The sequence below is a fragment of the Calypte anna genome, chromosome 20, assembly GCF_003957555.1.
Source record: "Calypte anna isolate BGI_N300 chromosome 20, bCalAnn1_v1.p, whole genome shotgun sequence".
NCBI lineage: Eukaryota > Metazoa > Chordata > Aves > Apodiformes > Trochilidae > Calypte > Calypte anna.
In genome coordinates this window covers 1,310,918-1,335,620 of record NC_044265.1, presented here as the reverse complement: position 1 = coordinate 1,335,620, position 24,703 = coordinate 1,310,918, and the positions used below count along the sequence as shown (strand labels likewise).

The window sequence follows — 24,703 nt, the reverse complement described above, 5'->3', positions numbered from 1 at the left end:
TTGGGTCACTTTGAGACTGCAATGGGATATGTCTGAGGTTACCTGAGCTCTGTTTGGTGGATAAGGGGGGGCCATGGGGAGCTGCTTGTTTGATTGCTGTTTACCAGTTGCAGGCTAGGTAGCATCCTATTTTTGCATACTAGGAATCCTTTGGTGTCCTGTGGCAGTTTGTTTTCTAGATTTCCTGCTCCCAGCACTGTGACTTGGGACTTTTCTTCCAGCCATGTGGTCGCAGGAGATGCTGCAGGCAGGTACCCAGGTACCCATGGGGACACTGGGACAGGGCTCTGCCACAGATGCCTGTCACCCAACCCTGCAGTTGGCCTGAGGACTGGATGCTAGCAGTGATATTTAGGATGTGTTCAGCTCTTTGGGTAAATGAGAGAACAAAGTCTGCTGGGCCAGCCTGGCCTTACAGTAACTCCTGGGTGGGTCAGGCTCACAGAGGGGCCATGGGGTGTTCTCCTGGGCTGGCCCTGCTCTGCTGGGGATGAGCTTCCAGAGGCTTGGTGAAAGAGCCAGGAATACTTTCTTGGCTGCAGGAAGCTGGTTTTGGTGGGGCTGGCTGCTGAGGACTGGTTAGGGACGTCCTGTGGTCAGTGTGTCCTGCAGCAAGGTGTGATGGCAGGAGGAGCTGGACAGAGCTGGAGAGGAGCTCTTCCTGGCCGCTGGTCTGGCACAGACTTCTCCCAGCCTTCCCCAGCCTCCTGAATTTGCCCCATTTGCTCTCCTCATCTCAGCTTCTGCAAGCACTGAATGTTTTGGCTTGGATGTTCCTGGAGGCTGAGTGCAGGGAAGGGGAGTGGGGGTTATTTTCAGCTTCAGCCCTCTCTGACTCCAGGCTGAAAGCAGAGCCCCAGGCGTGCAGAGCAGCAGCAGCCCTGGGCTGGCAGTGTGGGGCTGCCTGCCTGCTCCTTTTAGCCCCCTATGCAGGATATAAATATAAAATAATTGTATTGGAAGAGAGAAGGAAGAAAGGCACAGAAAGTCAAGCTTCCCATTCCAGTGCTGCCCCTGATGAAAGCTCAGGAGAGCTGCCAGAGGAGGCTCCCCAAAGCCCAGAGGAGCAGAGACGTGCTGTGTGACATAGAGATGTCCCCAACAGAAGCTTGGGGCTGAATGGTGCTGTTGGCAGATGTCTGGGGAGAGGGAATGTGCACCCAGGATGGAGCAACAGCTGGGCAGAGAATTTCAAGGGAATGTGGTGTTCCAAAGTAGTGGAGGAAGGTGTAGGGAGAACTGCAGCCCACGTTAAGTTGCCTCTTTGAGGTGGTTTGATCCTGGCAAGGTATTGTCTGAGCACGCACTGCTTCATCTCATGGTTGGATTTGATGATCTTAGAGGTCTTTTCCAACCTTAAGGATTCTGTTATTCTCTGTTTTCCATATTTCAGAGCTTTCTATGAGCCAGGAAGGATGTGTTGCCTATGTAGCTGTAAAATCCGTGCCTGGTATGTGGGAGCCTGTGCAGAGGGTGCCCTGAGCCCCCTCATCTCCCCATTTCTGTGTTTGCTCTGTGCTGTGGGGTGCTGGGAGGGACCTGTGGGCTCCCAGAACAGTGGGACCCTGAGGAGGTGACATGGGGGGCTGGCTCTCCAGCAAGCTGGTGCTACCAGCTCTTGAGTTGTGCTTGCTGGGACCCTGTGCTTGGACTTTGCATCAGTACCTTTTCTGCTTTGCTCAGAGATGAATCTAACTCCTCCTTGGGTGCTCCACACTTGCTCTGCTTTGTTCAGGTGCTGCTCATTCTGGGAGCCTCTCTGCAGACTGGTGCAGGAGTCTCTGCTCCCCTGGCTGGTGCTGGGGCAGCAGTGCAGGTACAGATCAGTCCTCAGCTGATGCCCAGCTCGTGCATCAGTCATGGATTGCACTTGAGGGTGAGCACACAAATGTGTATTTTGTTTGCTTGGAGCTAGATTTTCAGCAGATGGTGTTGAGGAAGCAAGAAACTGCATGCTCTGGTGTGCATGTGTGTTGTATGGTGAAAAGTTTGGAAAGGAGCTTTGGCTTTTGTGCCAGGACCCCTCCTCTCCTTCTGACACCCACCAAGATGGAGGCAGTGGCAGTCTGTCTTTCCATCAGGTGTCATCTTGAAAATCATCCTCAGCAGCAGCCCATCTGTGGTGGCTTTGTCCCAGGCAGCCTGGGGGGCTGTCCCTGCTTGAGCTGGAAGGCATTCCCAGCACACAGGTTCTCCCCAGGGCCGTGCTCTCCAAATGTTGTTGTCCTGTCTCTAGTACCATGGATCATGTGCTGCAAGGGGGCCACACCATGGCCAAGGCTCTGCTGCAGCTCTGGTGTCTGCAGAAGCTGTGGCTCATCCAGGCCAAGCTGGAGTAACTCCTGTGTGCCTTTGGGTATCCCTGTTACTGCTGCAGTTTCATTCCTTTTCCTTCATACGTTGACTTCCTCCCCCAAACTTGCCTAACATGTTTCTGAAACCTGTGGTTAAAGTTCTTTAGTCCTGGAGAAGTTCTGGCTCTTTACTGTGGGCCACTGCAGCTTTTCCTTTTCTTTGTTCTCAGGTTATTTTCAACACCTCTTTCTCTCCTCCACTTGAAGATCATCTGGAGAAGTTCTTTTCCCATTTCTAAGGGAAAGCAAAGGTGAAGCACTCCGCGGGGACGTGCACTGATGGAGCTGTGTGTGCAGTGAGGTGGATGCCATTCTCTGCAGTCAGCTCTTGCTGCTTTCACAGAGCACTTGTGCTTGCAGGGCTGGTGCCTGGGGCTGTGTGGCAGCAGTGCTGTGCCATGCCACAGGATTTCATTTGGGAAGATCAATCCTCCTGCTGCAGAGGAGAGCTTGGCTGCTCCTGTGGGAAGGCTGGGAGAAAGGGAATAGCACATGGTCACTGCTTGGGCTTAGGTTGGTGTTGGCTCAGGTGGGGAACTGCTGATAATATTTGGGGTTTGTGCACAGCTGCTGCAACTCCTGGAGGAGCTCAGGCAGGGAATGCTGGCATGATGTGGACTAGGTCTGGTGCTGGGTTGTCTTGAGCTTTCAGAACAATAAAAACAAATCCAAGGGAGGAGGATGGTAACCTGATGTGGCCCAAATTGTGTAACTGGAAACATCACTGCAGATGCTTTGTAGAGGCTGTGGCACAGGGAGTTGGGCTGCTCCTCTAGAGGGACAAACCCCAGGTTCCAGCACTGCTCTGTTTGTCTCCTAATACACACCAAGCACATGGTCACACTCACCACTTGGGGACTGCCCATCCCGGGGGGTTCAGAGGAGGTGACACCCCCACCTCATGAAGGACAACTTGCCTTTGGCTGTGGCAGCCAAAAGCTGGTGGCCATCTGATGCTGGGGGTGTTGCAGGTTGGCAGCACTGAGGTGGGATGTCCTGCAGTTTATCTTGGGTTCAAAAGGCCTGGAAAGTTGAGCATGGGGAATAAAAACTCCCCACTTGTGACAGTGGCAACAGTGCTGAATCTAGCAGGCTGGAGGCTTGTATGATGTGCTAGTCAGAACATGTTGATCTCCATATGAAAACCATAAGCTCATTTAGAAAATTGGGCTGTCTCATTTGAGATTAGAGTTTCTCTTTAATCTGCAAATACTTAATTAGCATGGAAATGGGTAGTTAAGTGTGTTTCTGGTGTGTATATCCACTTGCCAGCCTGTTGGTGCTCCCTAGCAGGTGGTGTTTCCCTTCAAGATGCTGGACAAGTTCCTGGCTCTGAGACCAGGTGAGATGCTCTGGATGCAGCAGCCAAAAGCAGACCCCAGCACCATGTAGACACCAACGTGTCCCTTTCCTCCTCTCTAGCTTGTCCCCTAAGGTGGTGGCAGGACATCCCCCACAGGATTATGAACAATATGATGTGTTAAATGAGGTCCCCTGGGATTCACAGTGCCACTGGTCCCAGGCTGGCAGAGTTTGATGCAGCCTTCCACAGATGCCACCTCACCCCAGGAGCTGGGGAGCTGCTGTCCCCCGGGGTGGCCTGGCTCTGGGTGTGGACAGGGGACCAGGCACTCCTGACACCTGCAATGAGTTTGCTGGGCCTCTCCTTGCACTTGAGTGACTTTGCACATGGCCAGATTGGGTTTCTCTGTTGAACTGTCTCCTCTGGGTCTGACTGGTGTCCAGGCTTCTTCTGTCAAGGCAGATGCACACCCTGGATGTGCAGTGGGGGTGACACTGTTGTGTGCTGCTCCCCAGATGGAACCAGAGGATGGGGCATGGAGAAGAGCTGTGTGCTGGTGTTGGGACTGCTGCTGGAGGAGGGAGTGCCATGCCTTGGGGCCAGGCAGCTGGCCAGTGATGTGGACAGACAGAAGGAGGGACACCTGGAGATGTTTCCCCCTGGCTCTTTGGGAGGGAGCTGGAAGGGAAGAGGTTCTGCTCACTCCATTCCTGCCTGTCCCTTGCCAGCTGTGGCCTCTGCAGAGATCTGGGGCATGATCTGTCCTGCTTTGTGACCTGTGGTGAGGACTCATGGGCACTGTCCCTGCCAAGGACCCTTGTCCTGTGCCTGTGCTCATCCAGAGCATGCCAGGGTCTGCCCCAGATCTCCTTCCCCATCACTGTGTGCCAGTGCTGCCAGTTGTGGCTTGGCTTGCCCAGGGACAGACTTCTGCTCTGCTCTTGCAAACCTCTGAAGTTAGAGGTGGTCTGCAACTGCCACACTCAAGGAATTGTGAAATACAATCCCTGATACTAACTTTGACCTGGTAAATGTTGTTTGTCAGCCATGTGTGTGCAGGTGAGTGCTTGTGCACTCTGTGGGAAGCACAGATATTACTCCATGCACCCCAGCCTGGCCCACAGGGGCTCTGGCAGCAGGCAGAGGGCTGTGGTGACAGCAGGATCCTGGCTGTTCTTCCTGCTGGGAAGCCCAGAAACATCCCTGCTGCGGACAGGGATGGGAGCACAGGACCTGCTGCCCACACCAGCTGCCTGCCCACTGTCCCTGCTGCTGGACAGGAGGCTCAGGAAGGTCTGGAGGTTGTTCAGGGCAGGTCTGAAGCTCACTGCCTTCTGCCCCTTCCTCCAGCACTGTCCATCCCTGCCTGCAGGCACCATCCCTGCATCCATGCCCTGAGTCCTGCCATAGCCTGAGGAGTGTTCAGTGCCTGTGAACAGGCAGAGCGGTGGCAGAACAGAAGCTGATGGGAGCAGAGGCCAGGGCTGTGGGGCTGAGCCACCAAGGCTGATGGCAGTGGGGCCCAGCAGCCCTTCCCTGAGCTCTGCAGTGTGTGCAGCCTCAGGCCTCTTGCTCACTGGGGCACCAAGCTTCCTGCATCCCTTGTCCTGGTCCTTCAGCTGCTGGCAGCTGCCTGTGTTACCAGCTACAGGAGGTAGTTGGCATGCTGGCACCCAGGCCACTAAATGTGTGATCCACCTTGTGTGATGTTTGCTTTGTTTTGACATAAAAAAGACCTGAAAACCCAGAGCTGAGAGATACGAGTGAGCTCTCTAGGCCACATGATGGGAGACTTCAGCCTGGGCTAACCCAGTGCTGAGGGACTTGCAGCAAGGTATTCATCTTGGCTTTGGCTCTCCAGAGGTGCTGAGCTGCTGCCTTGCAGACAAAGTCTGAGCCTTTCTCCTTCCCTGACATCTCCCAGGTCACAGTGAAACCACCTGGGTGCTCTGCTATGGGCCCTGGCTCTGCTGGGACAGATGCTGGGGGGGTGAGGGCTGTGGACACCCTGATGGTCCCTCTGGGCTGGCTTTGGCCCTGCTCTGGAGGTGGCCAGAGCCAGGCTGGTGAGGTGCTATGGCTCTTGGAGGGCTTCATATGATAGCTCCTGGCATGGGGGAGGTCCTGCTGTGTCCCCATGCCATGCCAGGGGCAGGGTGCTGGGTGCTGTGGTCTGTGATGCTGGGTGCCAGGGCTCAGCCCACAGGCTGGGAAGTTGCTTGTGCTGTGTGAGCTCTGTTTTGGGGCTGGCCTACAGAAATCCTCAGTGCCTGCCAGGTGGCAAGCTGGGCACATAGCCACAGGTCATTGAGAGTCCTGGGGACAGGGAAGTGATGGGGAAAGCTCCCTGAGCACAGAGGGGACCCCATGGCTTGCCAGGGCTGGGGAAGGGGCATCTTAAGGGAGCTCACAGCCTTCTCATGATGGAAAGAAAACAGAATGTTAGTGCTTAGAGGGCCTGGATCAATCTTCTGGGTTACTCCAGAAGAAAATCTGTGAGTGAAAGGCTGGAAATCAAAGTTAGGGCAAGAGCATCTCCTGCCCTGGGAGTCAAGAGAAACTGGATGGGCCCCAGCAGGACCTGCTGGGCACAGGCTGGGGCTGGCAGGAGAAAGTCACCACACTCATGTGCTGCTGGTGAGGGGGTGAGATGAGCACTTTGGAGATTCCTGAAGCCCAGAGGCCTCTGTGAAAGCTGAACCAAACCCAGATCTCTAGGATTGCCAGCTCTTAGCAAACCCTCAGGATGGGACTGCTCTCTGCTGGAGCCCATCAGGATTGTTGTGAGCTGCAGTGGCCTCTTGGTCCTTCCTGCAGAGCACCACTGCTGCAGCTGCATCCATCCTCCAGCCTGGCTTAGCCCCTTGTCCTCCAGGCCCTTTGGGGACACATTTGGAGGAGTACAGGAGGGGCTGGCAGGCTTAGTCATGAGAAAGAAGTTCTCTGTCATCCTGTCCAGAGATGCCATCAGATTCCTCCTCTTGGTGGCTTTATTGCCACCAAGCTTGGCCTGTATGTGGGATGTGCTGACCTGGCTTGTGCCACATAACTGGAGTCAGAGTTAGAAGCCTTTGTCTCTTCTCCTTGGTGTGGTGGGCATGAGCCATGGACCAGCATCAGTGTGCAGAATTGCACTGCCCACCTGTGGGACCCCTTGGGCTGTCTGTCCCCTGTGGGAAGAGAAATGCTGGGTCAGGGGAGGAATGGCTTCAGGTTGTGGTGAGGTTTGAGGCTTGTGGGGTGTTCCTGCTGGGGAGGGGAGATGTGCTGGAGGTGTCTGGGCTGGCAGGAGGGTGAGCTGAGCCTTGCACCCAGTCAGCTGCAGTGTGCAGGGGGGCTGTGGCCTGGCTCTGGCTCCTGGAATGGGATTTGCGTGGAATGAGAGGGAAACAAGGGGCACAGGGGGGTGAAATTTCTGCTTTAAGCACTTCTGAAGTGTTTCTGGGCTCTTTGGCATCTGTGGGAGCTGACCACTGCCGAGGGGCAGCTCCCCAAAAAGCATCCCCTGAGCAAACCCTGGCAGCTCTGTTCAGTGCCTTGGGGCTGCTGTGGGGAGGGCACAGGACTGTGACCACACTGTGTCCCCTGGCACCTCATCGGGGGAGCTGAAGCCATCCCACATCATCCCATTCCCAGCTACACCCTCTGTGTGCAGGGTCTGTGGGTGTGGGGTCTGTGGGTGTAGGGCCTGTGGGTGTGGGGTCTGTGGGTGTGGGGTCTGTGGGTGGTCAGTCTGTGGGTGTGGGGTCTGTGGGTGTGGGCACAGCTGCTCGGGCAGTGCCTGCAGGGAGCAGGGGCCATCAGGAGCCCTCAGGAATGGTGCTGTTGGACCAAGGCAGAGCAAAGCCATGGTGCTGAGCTGTGGTGTGGGGAGCCTGGGGGAACAGTGCCCCAGAGAGCTGGGGGGAGCTGCACCACAGGTCCCTCATGGGTCCCCTCCTCTGGGGGGAGATGGGGGACAGTGTGGGTGCCTGGGTGCAGCCTCAGGCAGTCAGGAGCTGTGAAGAGCTGGACTGGCACCTCCAGCCCCTCCAGCCAGGCCTGGTGTGGGTGCCTTGGGAATCCCCTGGGACACAGGCTGCCCCAGCACTGTTCCCAGGGCTGGAGATGGGCTTTGCCAGCATGGCTCTGCCCCATCTCCTCCCCATCACAGCTCCGTAGGGCTCAGAGCTCCTCAAGCTCCTGCATCCTCTCCCCCTCTCTTACTGCTGTCATTGCTGCTTGGCAGAGGCTGCTTTGTTTACTGCTTCCCTGGGCTGCAGCAGGGTTGGCAGCATCCAGCACGTCACTCCAGGGTGCCCGGGGTGGGTTTGGGCTCTGGAGATGGCGGGGGAGGCAGCTCCACTCTCCCTGGATCCAGCTCTTGATGCTGGGAGGTGGGGCTGTCCTGGTGGGGTTCAGGTAGCACTGAGCTGTGGGAGATGTGTGCTCTGCCATGGAGCAGATGTCCCCAGGCTTGTCCCTAAGAGCTTTTCAGTCCTGCAGCTTCATTGCTGTGAGTGACACAGGGGTTGGTTTGGCCTCGTGGATGGGTGATGTGGAAGGAGGGACCTCAGGCTCACCAGACTCTTTATTGTGAATTTTTTTGTGTGTTGTGTCTTGCAGAAATATAACATTCATCCCAGATTTGATGATAATGAAAATACAGAAAAAAGAAAAGCAGGTTTGTGACCCTCTATCCTTCTCCCAAGTCAGCTGGCATGGCCTAGGGGACCATGTCCTGTGTGGGAATTGTTGCAGTTGTGTGGTGGGAAGGGGGAGGAGTGACCCTTGCATTTCCAGTTAGGGCTCCAGTTCACCACTTTGAAATTTGACCTGAACTGCAGCCTAGAGCAGATGGGTCTGATGTGGGCAATTGAACAAGGTGGGATTTATCCTCAGGATTTAGTTCTCTTCCCTGCAGAGGTGCAACCCATCTTTTCCCTCAAAGTCCCTGCTACTCGTTGTTGTATTGCAAACCCTCCTGTTTGCTGTGGTTACTGCTAATAACAGGATGCTCCAGGACTAACACCAGTGGGGAGGTTGGGAGGATGACGTCTGCAGGGCTGGCAGAGCTTGGCCAGGGAATCTTCCCATGCTCAGAAATAATCCCATCCCACCAAGCTGCCATTTCTGACTTGCTGCATCAGATCATACCCACCTGCTGCTCCCAGAGGAGATGTGTGAGCCAGCAGGTTCTGCATTAACTGTGAGCAAGGGAAGAACCTGCCCATCAGCACTCTGAGAAGGGGAGAGGACCTGTTACATGCTTGGAGCCTTGTTCTGCCTGCTGGGGTGAAATCTGGCTGGAGGTATAAACCAAAGGCCCACCCTGAGCTGAGCTGTGTCTGTGCTGCTTTTAATGGGAAACCATTATATTGGACACTGAGCTAAGGGATAAATCTCAGCTCCATTTCCAGCCAGCTCTGAAGCAGCATCTTGGTGCTGCTCAGGGCAGCTTGGAGATCCTGCTGTCACGGCAGGTTAGAGGGGAGGAGGAAGGGAGGGAAGGGTTTGGAAAAGGGAAGTGTGCTGTGAGGAGGTTGCAGGCAGCCAAACGCTGCAGATCTGGGCAGGTGTGTACAGAGCAGTGATGCTGTAGGAAGCAGTGAGTTATTGATGGCTCCTGAGGATGCTGTGAAGAAGCAGAGGCAGCCTGAAGGTGAGGAGGAGGGGGAACACCACAGGTCTTGCATACCAGCACTGCTGGATCACTCCTGCCAGAGCAGGGGGAAGTCTGGAGGAGAGCAAAGGTGCTTTGGGGGATGATCTCTCTCCTTTGATAGCAAAGCTCAGGTAAGAAATTCCCACCCCTCAGCTGGACTAATACAGCAGGTTTGGCTGCTCTGGAAATGGGATTGCTGAAATAATGTGGGTTTTAAGCACACCAAAATCATCCTAGTAGAGCATTTGGAGGCTTTAGATGGCTCAGCTGCCAAAGCATTTTGTGAAACTGCCCCTGCAGATAAAGTCTGGGGGGGAGATAAAGGCAGTGCCAGTGTGGGCAAGGAGGGGTGGGGGTCAAGCTGCTCATCTCCTGAACTCTCTGAGCCAGCAGCAGTGTAGGATGATCCTTGCAGCATGTTATGGAGCAGGCTGCAGCATTCCTGGGGTCACCAGCTCTGCAAGGGATGTGCTGGGGTGTTCCTGGGAGGGTCTGGGCAGCAGTCAGCATTGCTGCTGTGAGTTCAGTGTTAGAAAGAAACCCTGGCTAAGCAGTGCTCGTGGGTTTACTCTGAGTTCCTGATTGATGTGTTGAAAGGGGTGACACTTCCCAAGGTGAGTGGCTCCCTGCCATGCTCTGCAGTTCCTGCTGAGCAGCAGTGGAGGCAAAACTAGCAAGAGCTGCCCTTCCAGGTCCTCCTGGACACTAGAGCCCAGAAGCTCCAGCACCTTGTAAAAAGGCACCAAGGAGGGCTGTTGACTTTGAAAGTCCATTGAGCTCCAGTCTCTCTGGAGAAGGTGAGATGCTGGTTGTAGTTTACAGGGCTCTCAAGGGCCCCATGATTCCACAGATGTCTCCCTGCCAGCCTCTCACCTACAAAAGCTCCAGCTTGGTTCTAGGTGTAGGTTCATGCAGAGGCTGGCAAAATACTGGTGATGGATGGCAGGAGAGCTGTCAGCTTCCTTTGGGAAGGAGTTATAGGTGTGCTCTCTCCTTTCCCAAGCCCTGAGGGCCCTGAGAGCCCTGAGACCTCACTGTTCTGTCCCTGACCACCACCAGTGGATTATGAAGCCTGAGCTGGAGAGTTGGGATCTCAGAGCAGCACTGCCACCCTTCCTGCATGGATTGGGTTGGCTTAGGATGCAGGGTGCTGCCAGCTGGAGCACCAGATGAGGGACTGTGTTTGCATGACTCTTCTTCCTTAGTAATGCATGGAAATCTGGTGGATTTGTCATCAAGCTGTGAATAACTCAAGAAACCTGTCACTTCCCTCGTGACTTAGGAGGCTTCCAGCCAGGGTGCTTGTCTGCTGGTGGAGGTGGGGCTGGGGTGCTCAGCTACCCCACAGAGCAGTGACAAGTGATGGATTTTCTTTGAGGGCTCCAACAGCACCAGCATTCCCTGGGCTCCCTCTCCTGTGTCCTGCTCCAGCCCAGGCACTGAAGGGTCTTCAACTCCTGTTTACTTCTGACAAGCTCTGACTTGTTGGATAACCTGAGAACTACTGAACTAAAATAAATGCAGTTTTGCCACAGTGCCTGTAAATCTCCTTATTCTACAGCTGTGGAATTGCTCCCATCCTGTTCAGCTCTTGGAGATGGATGAGCTGGGAAGCCCTGTCACTCCTTGGTTCCTACCTTTTCCTGAAGGGCTCTTCCTACCTTGCAGCTTGGGCTTGGAGGCAGTGGGCATGGCCTGGTCCCCAGTGACCCGTGGCTGTGGGGAGGCAGGGAGCAGCCCAGGGCACCACATGGTGCTGTGGGGATGTGCTGGGGTGTGCAGGCCCCAGGAGTGTCTGTGGGAGCTCTGCCTGCTTTTGCTTCAGGTGCTGACTACATAAAATGATTTTTTTTTCCCTGAATTGTATGGGTGAGTTTAGATGAAAGGTGAGCTTTGTCATCCCACCTGCTGCAAATGCTGCTGGGGCTGATACCAGAACTCCTGGGACTGGAGCAGGGTCCTGACTGGAGCTGGAGCTGGTGTGGGGAACAGGGGCTCCCCAGCCTTGAGGGCACCTGTGACCCATTCCCAGGCTGTGTCCATGGGCTCCTGGTCATGAGATTGTCACTGTGGTGACCCTCAGTGTGTGGAGGAGTTTTGCTCTGCTGAGCCCTGTGTGTGCATCTGCTCCTGTAAGGATGAAGGGCAGGGGGTGAGCTGGATGCTGTCCTGCTCCTCCATCCCCAGCCAGGACCACTGCTCCTGGTCTTACCCCTGCTCCCCAGTGCTCCTTGCCCTGCTGCCCATTCCCTCTTCTTCCCATGCTCTTTCCCTGCCTTCCTTCCCACCCTGCTGCCTCTGGAGGAGAGCCTGGCCAGCCCTCTGTGGCAGGGTGCTGGGTGTCCCCAGTGCCAGGGCTGCCTGGGTCATGGGATGGAGCTTCCCAGCAGCAGCTTCTGAAGGCTGTGTCCTGGTGGAGTGTCTGGGGAAGGGAGCCAGGCTCCACCTCCATCACACACATCCGTGGTGACTGCAGAGCCTGCTCAGAGGCATGACAGAGGGTGGCACTTGTGTATTTTTAGCTTCTGCTGCATTGCATTAAGAGCTGGAAACGAGGGGTGTGGACACCTAGAATACAACCAGAAGACAACAGCCTGTGCTGTGCACACCACTGGTGGGGATTGCAGCTGTGGAGGGAGGGGGAGGGGTTCAGCAGGCTGCCAAGAAGCTGTGTGTGTAAGAACCTCCTTTTCCAGGCCATCTTGGGGCCCTGCAACCAGCTGCTCAGATGAACTGGACCAGTGGCCACCAGTGTGCCCACTTTGGGGAGGAAGAGCTGTGGAAAGTGCCCAGCCCAGGCTGGTGGCCTCAGGCAGTGCTGTGGGGGAAGCTGAGCAGCCCCAGGACATTGAGCTCTGTGGAAACTTTTGGTGACCCCTGGAGTTGGGGTCCCCATGGACACTCCAGGTAGAGTACAGATCTCTGTGAGGTTTGAACCCTACCCTAGATGCCAATGGAAGGTTCTGTGGAGGCTTCCTGGAGGCTGCAGGGAGGCATGGCCACTGCTGCTGGCTCTGGTCACCCTGCCAGCTGGGATGTGTGGTGGGGATGGCATGAGCCTGGTAGCCAGGGGCTGTTGGTTTTGGTGAGGACCATGAGAAGGGCTCAGCTATGGCCTCTCACAGGATGGAGGTGCCTCTCACACCCTGGGGCTGTGCCAGAGCTTTGTCCTGCTGGAAATGCAGGAAAAAACCTGCAGGGCCCAGGACAGGGGTGAACATCAGGCTGGTGTTCTTTGCCCTTCCCTCCCCCAAGCTTTGTATGGTACTGAGGGATCAGGAGGGATGGTGGCCCCCAGCAATGTCCTCTTTATTCCCATGACACCTCCCAGCAGTGCTGGGGATGGCATGGAAAGTGTGGAAGGTCAGAGCCAGCTTGAGGTGTCTGCCCAGCCATGGGGTGGGGACCTGGGAGCACTGGAGGCAGGGAGGGTGGTGTGGTCACACAGGTGATGGAGAGTGGCTGTGGGGGGGTTCTGTCCTGGCTGGGCATGAGCTGCAGGATTTCCACCCCATCCAGCTGAGCCTGACCCCTTTTACTGTGCCTCTCCTGGGTGCTTGGACCCATTCTTCTCATCCTTTCCTCTTAAGTCCCAAAGAAAAACTGGGAAGTCAAGTCAAATTGGGACTGTAAATTAAAAGAAACAATTTTAATATTTAAAAATATTTAATTTTAACTAAAGAAAACACACCGTTAAGGTCCACCCTAAGCTTGGCTTTGCCCTCTGATGGGGTCATGCAATTTAAGTGCTCTCTGTTAGCCTTCATGGCTCTCTGAGGAGGTTTTAAACATTTTTTTTTTCACCTGGTCTTCCCTTTGCCTGTGGTTGGAGATGTGGGACAAGACTTCATGCTCCAGCTGTTGTTGAGGAACCTGCTTTCCAGGATGAAATGTAATTTAGAGAAGATCCCTCTGGGAATAAAAAAATGTAAAAATTCTACTTAAAAGTGTATTCTAAAAAACAAGGAATCATTACAGTCATCACCAAGAAAATGCCAGTTGAGAGACAGTGCAAAGGCAGAGCTCCAAGGGTAAGAAACCTGCTGGGTGTGTGGAGGCTGCCTGAGTGTGGGACCAGAGGTCCAGGGATGGGCATCTCCCACCAAAACCTGGAACCCAGTGTCTCTCCTCTCCTCTCCTCTCCTCTCCTCTCCTCTCCTCTCCTCTCCTCTCCTCTCCTCTCCTCTCCTCTCCTCTCCTCTCCTCTCCTCTCCTCTCCTCTCCTCTCCTCTCCTCTCCTCTCCTCTCCTCTCCTCTCCTCTCCTCTCCTCTCCTCTCCTCTCCTCTCCTCTCCTCTCCTCTCCTCTCCTCTCCTCTCCTCTCCTCTCCTCTCCTCTCCTCTCCTCTCCTCTCCTCTCCTCTCCTCTCCTCTCCTCTCCTCTCCTCTCCTCTCCTCTCCTCTCCTCTCCTCTCCTCCAGACTATGCCAGAAACAATAATCCTACATAGCTAGATGGGCATATAAGACATGTAGAGGAGGCTGTTCAGTGTAAAATGCTGTTTTTCATTAGTTAAAAAAAGTTGTAGCAAGAAAAAGGACACATATTCTGGGAATTTAAAACTAAACCTATAACAAAGCAGAACTAAAAAGATTTTTAGGAACCACTTGCTAAAGACACAGTGTCTAATAATCATTTTTTTCCCAAATATCTCAGGGCTAAAAAGCCTTTAGGAGGAATCAGGAGGTAAATAAGTGACTGAGGGTTCCAGTGAGTGCTCATGGAAATGGGGCATTGGCAGAACAGCTCGGTCAGGAAGGCTCCCAGCCCAGAGCCATCCCCATGCCAGCTGCACTAGAGGCTTGCCTGAAATTCAAGTGTTTGATAAAGATGTTTTTGAGCAAAGTAACATAAGCCTCCAGCCTTTGGAGGTATTTACTCTGAGCTTGTAAAGGATCCTGATGAGATGTTGGGAATCACTAATAAATCACTCTGTGGCCATTGCCCACCAGGGCTGTGTCCATAGCAAGGGAAGAACAGCAAATGTGAAATTAAAAGCCAGCAGGGTTACTGGGGTAAGATGATTAGTAAATCATTAGTAACTAAATAAACATTTTATCTATAAAAATACTACACTGGTGAATAGTCAGTGTGACTTTTGTAAAGGAAAGTCTGTAAATCTGCTGGGGATTTTAAAGATAGCCATATCACAGGGAGGAGGTTGGTCTGGGCTGGGTCAGTGCTTCTGGGCTCCCAAACAATGGCAGAGAAGTTTTCTCACTGAATGTTTTTAAAGTTGGGCATTGTCCTGGCAAGAGGTCTTTCTGTGAGTTAGTGACTGGTTAAAGGACAGGAAGCAAAGTACAGGAAAAACATCTCTGCTTTCCCAGCAGGGAGCAGGGGAGGAGGCACCAGCTGATTCCTGAAGTCATCTGAGATGCTGAAATGGAAATGGAGTCTGAAGAATTGGAGAAAATTCTTAAACAGTGCTGAGTAATGGATATGAGGGAATGAGCCATGTGTGTGTCTTCACTTGGGGCTGTCCCTGCTCCTGGAGGAGACCAAAAACCCCTGGCAGAAAGGTTGGCATCTGCCTGCAGGTTGTCCCAGGGGCATGTTCAGTGATTCAGAAAGGGAGAAGAAACAGAACCCCCCCTGCTGCTATGTGGTACCCTCTGGTCCTACCACCCCAAAGCTGATGGGAGTTGGAAGGAGGGTAAGGCAGATGGTGTGAGAGCTGGCCTGGCTCTCTGCAAGGACAGGGTGACTTGTCACCTGCAGCTCAGCTGGGCCAGGAGAGCTCTGCAGGGCAGGAGTGTGATGGAGAAAGGCAAAACAGTGAATGGGACAGAGCAGGTGACAAGGAAATCCCATCTTGAGAACTAGAGGCAGCATGGTTTAAACAAAATTAGTGGGTTTTTTACCATACCAGTTCATGGTGCTGAATGGGTTTGTGTGGCTGTGCCATGGTCTGGTTGCAGTCCTGATGCTGGAGCTTCTGAGCCACAGGCAGCCTGGAGGGATGGGGAGGCAGAGCACTGGCCCAGAGCAGCCCTTGGCTGGTCCATCTCCTGCAGTACATCCCGTGGCTACAGTTTGCCAGGTTTAGGCTCCTGAAGCCTCACCTCTGAAAGCAACCTGAACGTGGTGGTGAGTCCCTGCTGGGCCTGGGCAGAGCTGTGGGTGCTGAGTCCCCTCTGCCTGGAGGCTGCAGCTTCAGCAGAGCTCCCTGAGTGCTGTGTTGCTGTTGGTGTGGCCTGGGCCCCTCTGCTCCTCACCCTCTGGGAGGTGAGGGGTTGGTACCCTGGGAGCAGAGGGGTTGGTACCCTGTGGCCCAGGGAGCAGCTGATGCTCTGGTGCTGGCTGCGTGGGCAGGGAGCTCCTGCCTGTTCTGCCACAGAGCATGCATGGAAGCCACACAGGAGCACTGATAACCCTGGCACTGCTTTCCCAGCCTTTTCCTGTTGATGAGAAGCCAGGAAAAACCAAACCTCATCAAGGGGAAGTAGGAAAAGCCCATTCTCTGGCTCACAGCAGTGTGCTGAGCTCTGACCGCAGCTCTGTGCCCAGCAGCAGAGTCCTGTGGGGATGGCAGGAGCTTGCTGTGGACTTAGAGGAATGTGACAAGGGAGCCTTTTCCCCTCAGGACAAACCAAGCAGACGTGGGTGTAGAAGGGCTGCTGGGGCTTGGCCATGCTTTGGCCACAGCCTGGTTTCCCTTCCCCTCTGTGCTTCCCCTGCCTGTGCAGGCCCTGGCCATGAGCTGCTCCATCCCTTTCATGACAGATCCTGTGCCAGAAGCTCCTGGATGCTCCAGCTGGAGGCAAATTCTGGCTGCCTGCTACCAACACAGCTTCCTGGACTGGGTGTTGATGGAGCATCTCATGGCAAAGTGCTGGCACTGCAGGGGCTGGGGGCTGGCAGGCCTGCTGGGGGGGGCAGCTCTGTGCTCCCACCACAGGGGCTTCTCCAGAGGCTGGAGAGGCTGCTGGCAGGGAAGAGTTGATGCAGGAGGAGCAGAGGGTTTGCTTGCACTTTCACAAACCTCCTGACAGCTCCTGGTTGTCTCCACAGAGCACTGGGCAGTCTGTTGGGGCAGGACTTGTGTCAGGGCTTCCTCAGCAATCACTGGGGTGCCCTTTCTGATTTTCCTGAGCAGCACAAGGCCAGCACCAGGCAGATTCCCTCCAGGAGGCTGTGGTTTGAGGTCTGCTCTCCTGACAGCTCCATCAGCCTGTCCTCCATGCTGGGGCTGAGGCTCCTGCTGGGCACTGGATATGCCAGCAATGACCAGAACCTGCTTGGGCTCCACAGCCTGGGCTGGAGATGGGGTGGGGAGAGGCTATGGACCACTTGGCTGATGTGTGGCAGTGGAAATCATGAGCCAGTTTCGGTGCTCCTTGCTCTGTACTGGTTTACTGGGAATTTCTGATGCACACAAAGAGCAGGACCCATGTCTCCAGACCTGGTTGTTGTGGCTCAGCTCCCCCAGGCAGGGGTTGTCAGGGATGGAGCTGCTCCAGGCACTCAGCACCGCTCCCAGCCCAGTCCTGGCCCGGTCCTGTGGGTGAGGCAGGGAACCTGTCCCCTCTCAGGCAGGGCAGGTGACATTGCCTGCTCTGGGATGGCTCCAGAGTGGCCATATCTGGACCTATTGCTTGTTGGGTGGTCTGTCACTTGCAAGACTCAGGGCTACAAGCTGTGGCTGGGAAGGAGTAGTTCACCCTCCTGCTGGGCAAGGATGCTTAAGATTTGCTTTCTGTCTGGTATCTGCACTTGGCTGCAGTTCAGCACAGAAGCAAGAGGAGATCCAGGCTCTTGGAGGGCTGTGAGCTTTGTAGCTAATCCAGCAAATTGTTCCAGCTGATCCCCAGCTTGCAAGATCTGAGGAATGCAAGGGCTGGAACTGATCCTGTTGCTCAGCCTGTGGGCTGAGAGGCAGCATCTGTAGTGCTGATTTTCTCCCAGCCCAGAATAGGTTCCCTTTAATTGCATGGGTGAACTTTGGTGGCTTGTCCCTGTGAGGGGACAGCCACTCTCCCCTGTCCCAGGTGGCTGGAGGAGCTCTGGAGGTGTCTGTGTGCAGCCTTCCTGCCAGCTCTGCCCACACAGCCCCACTCCTGGGTGGCTGCAGGGCCATGGGGTCCTTTTCCTCTCTTCCATTTCATGTTTCTATCTAATCCAAAAGAGAAATCTGAGCACACAGAGTGCCCTGTGCCAAGGCCACCCTGAACGGGCTCCAGTCCTCAGCCTGGAGGATGTAAATAATGACATTTCTCTCCCACATTTCTGTGGTGTGTCTGAAGAGCTGGATGCTACTGGGAGTCTACAGGGCCAGGTCCTCTGGTCACAGGCAGAGAGGAGAGGGTGCCCTGGGCTGGCTGAATTTGCAGGCAGGACCAGGTACTGGGTGCTGGGATGGGAACTCCACTCACAGCAGAACCCAACACATTACTTTCCCCATCCTTATGGCACATAGCTGTGATTCTGCAGGCACTTTTTGCTCTCTCCCTCTCTGGCAGCTGCTGCAAGGGGTGTTTCTGGTCTCCATTCCCAGTTGTCCCCAGCAGCTCCCTTCCTGGGGCTGTCCCCTGCCAGCCCTCTGGCCCAGGCTGCTCTCGAGGAGCTGGGCTCACTGCCCACAGTCCTGGGCTCCCGTGGCAGCACTGCTGCTGCTGGGCAGACCTGGGCCTTTCCATCCTGGTTTCTGGTTGGAGCTGCCACAGCAGAGCACATCAGGGAGGCAGCTGAGTTCCTTTAGTGCTCTGTGCTAGAAAGTTTGCAGGAACAGAAAGAAGACCTGGAGCTGGAAGAGCAGCTCTGCTCTCCTGGGCTGGAGGGAGCCCCAGTGCCCAGCAGCTCCTGGGAAAGGTGCTGGTCTAACATCCCCTTCTACCCTGAGCTCTGTCCCAAATCATAGAATCATAGAATCATCCTGGTTGGAAAGGACCTTCAATAGCATCCAGTCAGCTGCCAGTCCTACACCACCTTAACCACTAAATCATCTCCCAAAGTGCCACATCTGCCTGGTTTTTTAACACCCCCAGGGACAGCGACTCCACCACCTCCCTGGGCACTCTGTTCCTATGCTTCACCACTCTTTCAGTGAATAAGTTTTTCCTAATATCTACTCTGAACCTCAGATAGACCGGGGGGGCTGCTGCTTGTTTGCAAAGGCTACAAGGCATCCTTATTTCCCTCTCTCTGCCCCACTGGGACAATCCCTGGCTTTGCACAATGGTCAGGAGGTGTCTGTGTGGTCTCTCTGGGTCTCAGCAGAGGGTGGGATTGAGGGCAGGGCTGTGCCTGGGACACAGCAGAGGGACTGTGAGGTGTCTGACCTGTGCCCCCCTGCCATCAGGGAAGGAGCATTCCCCCCCTTTGAGCTGTGTCTGCATCTGGTTGCCATCTATTTAATAGGGACATTTAATCTGTTTAATAGGGACATTTAATCTGTTTAATAGGGACATTGCTGGGGCTGCAGCTGGGTGATCGGAGCCTCACTGGCTGCAGTTACCCCCAGAGCACAGAATCACAAAATGTCCTTGGTTGGAAGAGACCTCCAAGCTCATCCAGTCCAACCCTTTGGCCAACACCAAGCTCACCACTAAACCATGGCCCTAAGGACCAGGTCCACATAAGGGTTTGAATACCTCTAGGGATGGTGACTCCACCACTGCCCTGGGCAGACTCTTTCAAGGTTTGACATCCCTTTCAGTGAAAAAATGTCTCAGAGCACCTGCAGTTCCTGTATGTGGCATTTTCTTCACGTGCTCTCTCTGTTCTCTCTGCAGCCGCCAAGCTTAAAAGCTCTGAGCCACTCCCCAATGTCGGATGTCTGGGAGTGCAAGGCACAAGACCCCTTTGCCAGCAGTGAGGAGCAGGACAAGGTGCCCCACCAGGTGACAGTGACAGCCACGGACACGGGTGGTCAGTGCCAGTGCCCAGAGGAGGAGCCCAATGGGACCCCCCAGAAGCGGGCGAGCACCCAGAACGGGATGCAGGACAGTGGGGGTGGAGGCATGGGGGTGAAGAAGAAACGGAAGAAAAAGGATCTGGGAGAACAAGAAGGGAGAGACAGAGCAGCTGTGGAGGCGAAACCAAAGAGGAGGAGAGAGCCTAAAGAACCAAAAGAGCCTAAAAAGTCGAAGGAGCCCAAGAAGCCGAAGGAGCCCAAGCAGAGGGAGGTGGCCAAGAAGCCCCGGAAACCTCGGGAACCCAAAGTCCCCAAGGAACCTAAAGACAAGAAGAGTGGCTCTGAGCCTGCCCCCAGAGCAAGAGCCAAGAAGAGCAGGTGGGTGGCGGTGTGACCTTGTCTCTGTGTCTGCTGTGTACGGGGCTGTGGGCTTGCAGAAGCTTCAGCTGAGAGAGCTGCACTGGGCCAGCACATTGCAGGGTGTGCAGGTTCCTCCTGGCTGAGCTGCTCAGGCAGGAGGAGATCTTTGGCCACACAGAGACAGCACACCCAGGTGCCTTTTTTTGGGTGAGAGCCTTTGAGACCCAAGACCACAGAGTCCCAGACTGGTTTGGGCTGGAAGGGACCTTAAAGCTCCCCCAGTGCCACCCCTGCCATGGTCAGGGACACCTCCCACAGCCCAGGGTGCTCCAAGCCCCATCCAACCTGAGCTGGAACACTGCCAGGGATGGGGCAGCCACAGCTTCTCTGGGCACCCTGGGACAGGGGCTCAGCACCCTCACAGAGAATTTCTACCTCATATCCAATCTAAATCTCCCCTCTTCCAGTTTAAAGCCATTACCATTGTCCTGCTACTCCAGGCCCTTGTCCCAAGTCCCTCCCCACCTTTCCTTCAGCCCCTTCAGGCACTGGAAGGTGCTCTAAGGTCTCCCCATTGCAGCCTTCTCTTCTCCAGGCTGAACAACCCCAACTCAGAAGCACTTCTGATCACCTCTGTGTCCTCCTCTGGACTCACTCCAACAGCTCTTTCTTGTGTTGAGTACCCCAGAACTGGACCCAGCACTGCAGAGGGGTCTCCCCAGAGCAGAGGGGAAGAATCCCCTGCCTTGACCTGGTGGTCATGCTGCTAGTGATGCAACCCAGGACACATTTCTGGGCTGCCAGGGCACATTTCCAGCTCCTATTGAGCTTCTTATCACCCAATACTCAGATGTCCTGCTCTGGGATGCTCTCCATCCATTCACTGCCCAGCCTGGATTTGTGCTTGGGATTGCCCTGACCGTTGTGCAGGACCTTACACTTGGTCTTACTGAACTTCATGAGGCTGTCATGGGCCCACCTCAAGCCTGGCAAGGTCTCTCTGGATGGCAGAGTCTTGGCCTCTCCTTGGCCTTTGTGCCAAGTGTCTTGGTGGCAGAGGGACCTCATGGAGGTGTCTGACCAGGACAGTGTGGTGCTGTGTGGCACAGGGCCTGTCATTCCTGGTCTGGGGGTGGGCAAAGCGTGTGTGAGCAAGACAAATCTGCCCCTGGGCTGTCTGTGCAGGTTAGGGTCCTCCCCATGCAGGGCTGGCAGCCTGGTTCCCCTCACTCAGGTTTGGGAGGATGGGGGAGCAAATGCCTCCTCCTCCTCCTCTGCCTCTCCTGGGCTGCAGGACCTTTCCCTCCCTTGCAGAGCTGTGCTGGGAGCCATGGCTGGCACCAGGGAGGGGGGGAGCTGAGGACAGACCAACACCACCACCTCTGGTCATTCCTCAGCCTTTTAATTAACAGCCTGATTGGCCAGAAGCTCTAATTTCTTAGCTCTGATTTCTTCTTAATTGGAAATGTGTGCAGGTAGCAGAGCAAGTCTCAAAAGCACCAGCATCCCTTGGTGTACTGTCAGGGTCTGACAAGAAGAAGTGGTTTTGGAGAGTTCTGTACCAAGCAGGCTGGTCAGCTGGAGCTGGGCCCTCCTCAGGTGCTGTAAATAATCCTCAGGGTGAATATATTTCTACTGTAAATGGAATCAGTACAGGAGCCAGGTGGGAGTTTTTCATCAAAACCTTTTTTTTTTGCTAGGAAACACCAGTTTTGTAGAGCTCCTGGAGGGCACTTTCCTGCAGATGGTCATCAGAATGGGCATCCCAGGGGCAGTGGGATCTGCCCAGCACTCTCCAGCTGTGGCTGCCTGCAGGACACACGTGCAGGGCAAGGACAGAGCCTCAGGTCTTCCACAGCCCTGCTGCTCCTGGCAGCCAGACCCTGGAGAGGCCACAGCTGCAGAGCCAGCACCAGGGTGACCATTAGTGACCTTGGCATGGGCTGGTGGGGTCCAGAAGAAGGTGTAGGGCAGCAAAGCTCCTGCTCCAGGCTGGCAGGGAGCTCCTTAGGGCTAAAGATGGGCATCTTGTCCCCAGGGAGTTCTGCACTGCTGTCACTGCTGAGCTTCCTCAAGCCTGGGGCTCTGCACATCAGGACACCAAGCTCCCTGGGCTGGTGACCCTGAGCAAATGGGGTTGGACAGATGAAGCAACCAGTGCTGAGGGTGAGGGAAGGGCTTTTCAGGGCCCAGAGGAGGGCTGCAGTGGAAGGTTTGGAAGTGGAGAGGGAAGGAGAGGTCCTGCAGGCACGGAGGGGAAGGATGAAGCCTGTGTAAAAGCAGCACTGGCACCAGGAGGATGCAGGTAGTGTCTTTTCTTAATGACACCTCTGCTCCACCAGTAAGAAACTGCCATCTGGGCAATGCACAGAGATGCAGCCTTGGGATGGGACCTTTGGGACCAGAACTAAACACAGGAAACCTGGGGAAAACCAGACTGTGGAGGTTTGGGCTCCTTGAGGCACTGAAGGCTCCTGTCCAGGAGCTCGTTGCCACCCTGAGAGCTCTCCTGGCAGCCAGCAGTGCCTTCACAGGGGGCTAAGGGCAGCTTGGGTGATCTGCATGGGCAGCTGCAGGAGGGGACTCTGCTAGACATGGGGGTGGTGGCAGGGTAACCCCAGCTGATGAGCTGGAGACCCCAGCAGAGTCCCACCTGGCAGGGTCTGGAGGGGAATCCACCTGCTGTGCTGAGAGCTCCAGGCTGCAGAGTCCTGCTCACTTAATGCAAAAAAAAGGCCAATTAATACAACTGCATCGTGCAGCCAGAAGGAACCATGTATGGAGTCTGGGAGTGGGAAGAGGGCTGTGTATCCCCTTGTGCCCACTGCCCAGGACAGAGATGGGAGGTGAGCTGGGGACCCCCAGCAGCACAGGGAGGGAGTGGTGAGTGGCAGGCAAGGGAAGCACTCCCTGTGGATGGAATGATTTCTGGGAGTCCTCTAAGTGGCAGATAATGGTGGCATAATTTCTTCTAAATTATTTCTAATCATAGCCAACTACTGGTTCACAAATGAAGCAGTTGTTAATTGTGACTCACAAATCAATACCTTGGGAGTTATTGCCTGGGTGGAAGCTGTGCTCACACTGCATTTTCAGGGTCTCTAATTGCAGTGTGAGTGTGTGGCCAGGGCCTTTTTGGCCTGAACAGATCTTTAACTGCTTGGGGTTTGCTGGTCCCAGGCAAGCAGGGATTTTTCTCATGAAACAAGGGTAAAACCTTGAGATGGCTTTGAAGCTGACTGTGCAGGTCTGGGGTGTGGAGGGGTGGATGGCAGGGCTGTGAGTGTGGAAGGGGACATTGTTCAGCACGGGGACAGGCACCATCTCTTTGACATCTTTCCTGTAACAGTGTTCTGTGCAGGGGATGGGGATGGATGGGCACATTGGGAGGAGTTGTTTCTCACCCTGGTGCTTCTGAGCACATTCCTTTGTGCAGTCAGGCTTGGGGGTGGGGGTTGCCCTGACCCTGAGAGCATCCCACAAGGCTGCATCTTCACACACTTGCAGGAAGGTGGTGGGGTTAATTGTGAGCAGCACTCCGTGACTTGAGCATGGAGAAGAATTGCCTGATGGCAGAGAGACTCCAGCAAGGCCTTGGGATGCAGTGGTGACCACCATGCTGGGCCATGGCACTGAGAGGACCTGCATCCTCCCCATGTTTGTGGTGGTCACAGGGCTCAGCTTCCTCCGAGTGAAGGCAGAGCTCAGCATCTGCTCAGGGGAAGAAGGGTGCTGTGGCTCAGGGAAGACAAACCATGAGATGGAACAACTTCTGTCTTAACTCTGGTGTAAAGGTTTACCAGGGTCTGGCAGGGCTGTGCAGCAGACATGGGAGGTGGCTGGCAGGATGGCCACAGCTCCTCAGAGTGGGTGAGAAGGTTTGTCCCCTGGACATGCCAGGTTGCCTCTGCAGCTGCTGAGCTGTATTCCTCCAGGATGTGTTTGTGAGTGCTCTGCTCAGAGCAGGCACCTTGTTGGCCTGTTGTGCTGGGCTTGGTGGTGGGGAGATCCTCCTCATGCCTGTTCTGGCCATAAATCTCAGTCTCCTGGCTGGGGCAGCGATTGCCACTCCTCAGTGCAGGACCCACCTTCACTGTGGAGACCTTATGGTCCAAGGAAGGGGTATCCTGCCTGAAGGGAAGAGGCTGTCCTGGTTCCTACTGGCCCATCACGACCTCCAAGCCATCATCCAGAGCATCCTGACCTCATCTGGGCTCCCCAGGAGCAGTGAGGGCTGGCTGTGAGCTGAACCCCATCTCCTACAGCCCCTGTGGGCTGTTCCCCTTTCTACCCCACAGCAGGCCAGGGCAGGTGAACCCTTTCACCCCAGTTCTTGGAACTGGATGGAGAAACACTTGATAGTGATGAGTAAACATCATTGATGGAAGATCCCAAGTGGTGGGAGAGGCCCCAGGAGCTGAGTGATCCAGTGGTAATGGAGCCCTGCGTGGGTGCCTGCTGGCTGTCTCCTGAGATCCCTAGGACAAGGTCTGACTGCCAGTCTGTCTTGACAGCAAGGACACCCCTGTGGAGAAGAAGAAGAAAGGCAAGAGGAAAAATGATATCCCAGTGGACAGTTTGGATCTGGATCAAGATCTCCTGAGCCCATCTGTGCAGAGCCCAGAGGAGTCTGCGGAGTCGGCTGACAGCCAGGTATGTCCAAAGCCCTCACTGGCTGCTGCTGGGGAAATCCCAGCTGCTCCCTGAGTGGGAGCAGAGCTGAGCCCCAGGCACAGCCATCGGGGAGCACTTGCAGCAGTGTGGTTGTAGACCCCATGCACACCAGAGGGGGTGGCTCCCCTTTGGTGCCAGACCTGGTCTCCCTACCACACCTCTGATCCTGCTGGTGTCCCTGGGCTGGGTGCATGCTGCTCCTCCGTGCACTGCAGCTCCCTCAGCCTTGGGTTTCCCTCTCCTCCATGGCTCCTGGCTGCTCCCTTTTCTCTGCACAACTTTGCTTCTCAGCCCTGCAGGGCTGGGGTGCTGCGTGTGTCTCCACAGGGCTCCTCTGCCTCAGGGGGTGCTGGGGCTGTGTGGGTCGGGCACTGATGGAGCCCTCAGCACTGTGGTGATGGCTTTTGGTGGTGTGTTTTGGTGATGGGTTTGCCTCAGCACTGTGGTGATGGCTCTTGGTGATGGGTTTTGGTGATGGGTTTGCATCCTCTTCCCAGCACCTCCCTCACACAGG

The 24,703-nt window shown here is 55.1% G+C and overlaps 1 protein-coding gene across 1 annotated transcript in view; it reads left to right on the top strand.

Moving 5' to 3' along the window:
• The window catches only part of CHD6 (chromodomain helicase DNA binding protein 6), a 90,201-nt gene that overhangs the window by 23,950 nt on the left and 41,548 nt on the right, over positions 1-24,703 (top strand). The window contains exons 2-4 of the mRNA XM_030462988.1: positions 8,263-8,320; positions 19,034-19,533; positions 24,030-24,168. Of these exons, the coding sequence (XP_030318848.1) occupies positions 8,288-8,320; positions 19,034-19,533; positions 24,030-24,168 (672 nt within the window). The 5' untranslated portion in view covers positions 8,263-8,287. The remainder of the gene's footprint in view (positions 1-8,262; positions 8,321-19,033; positions 19,534-24,029; positions 24,169-24,703) is intronic.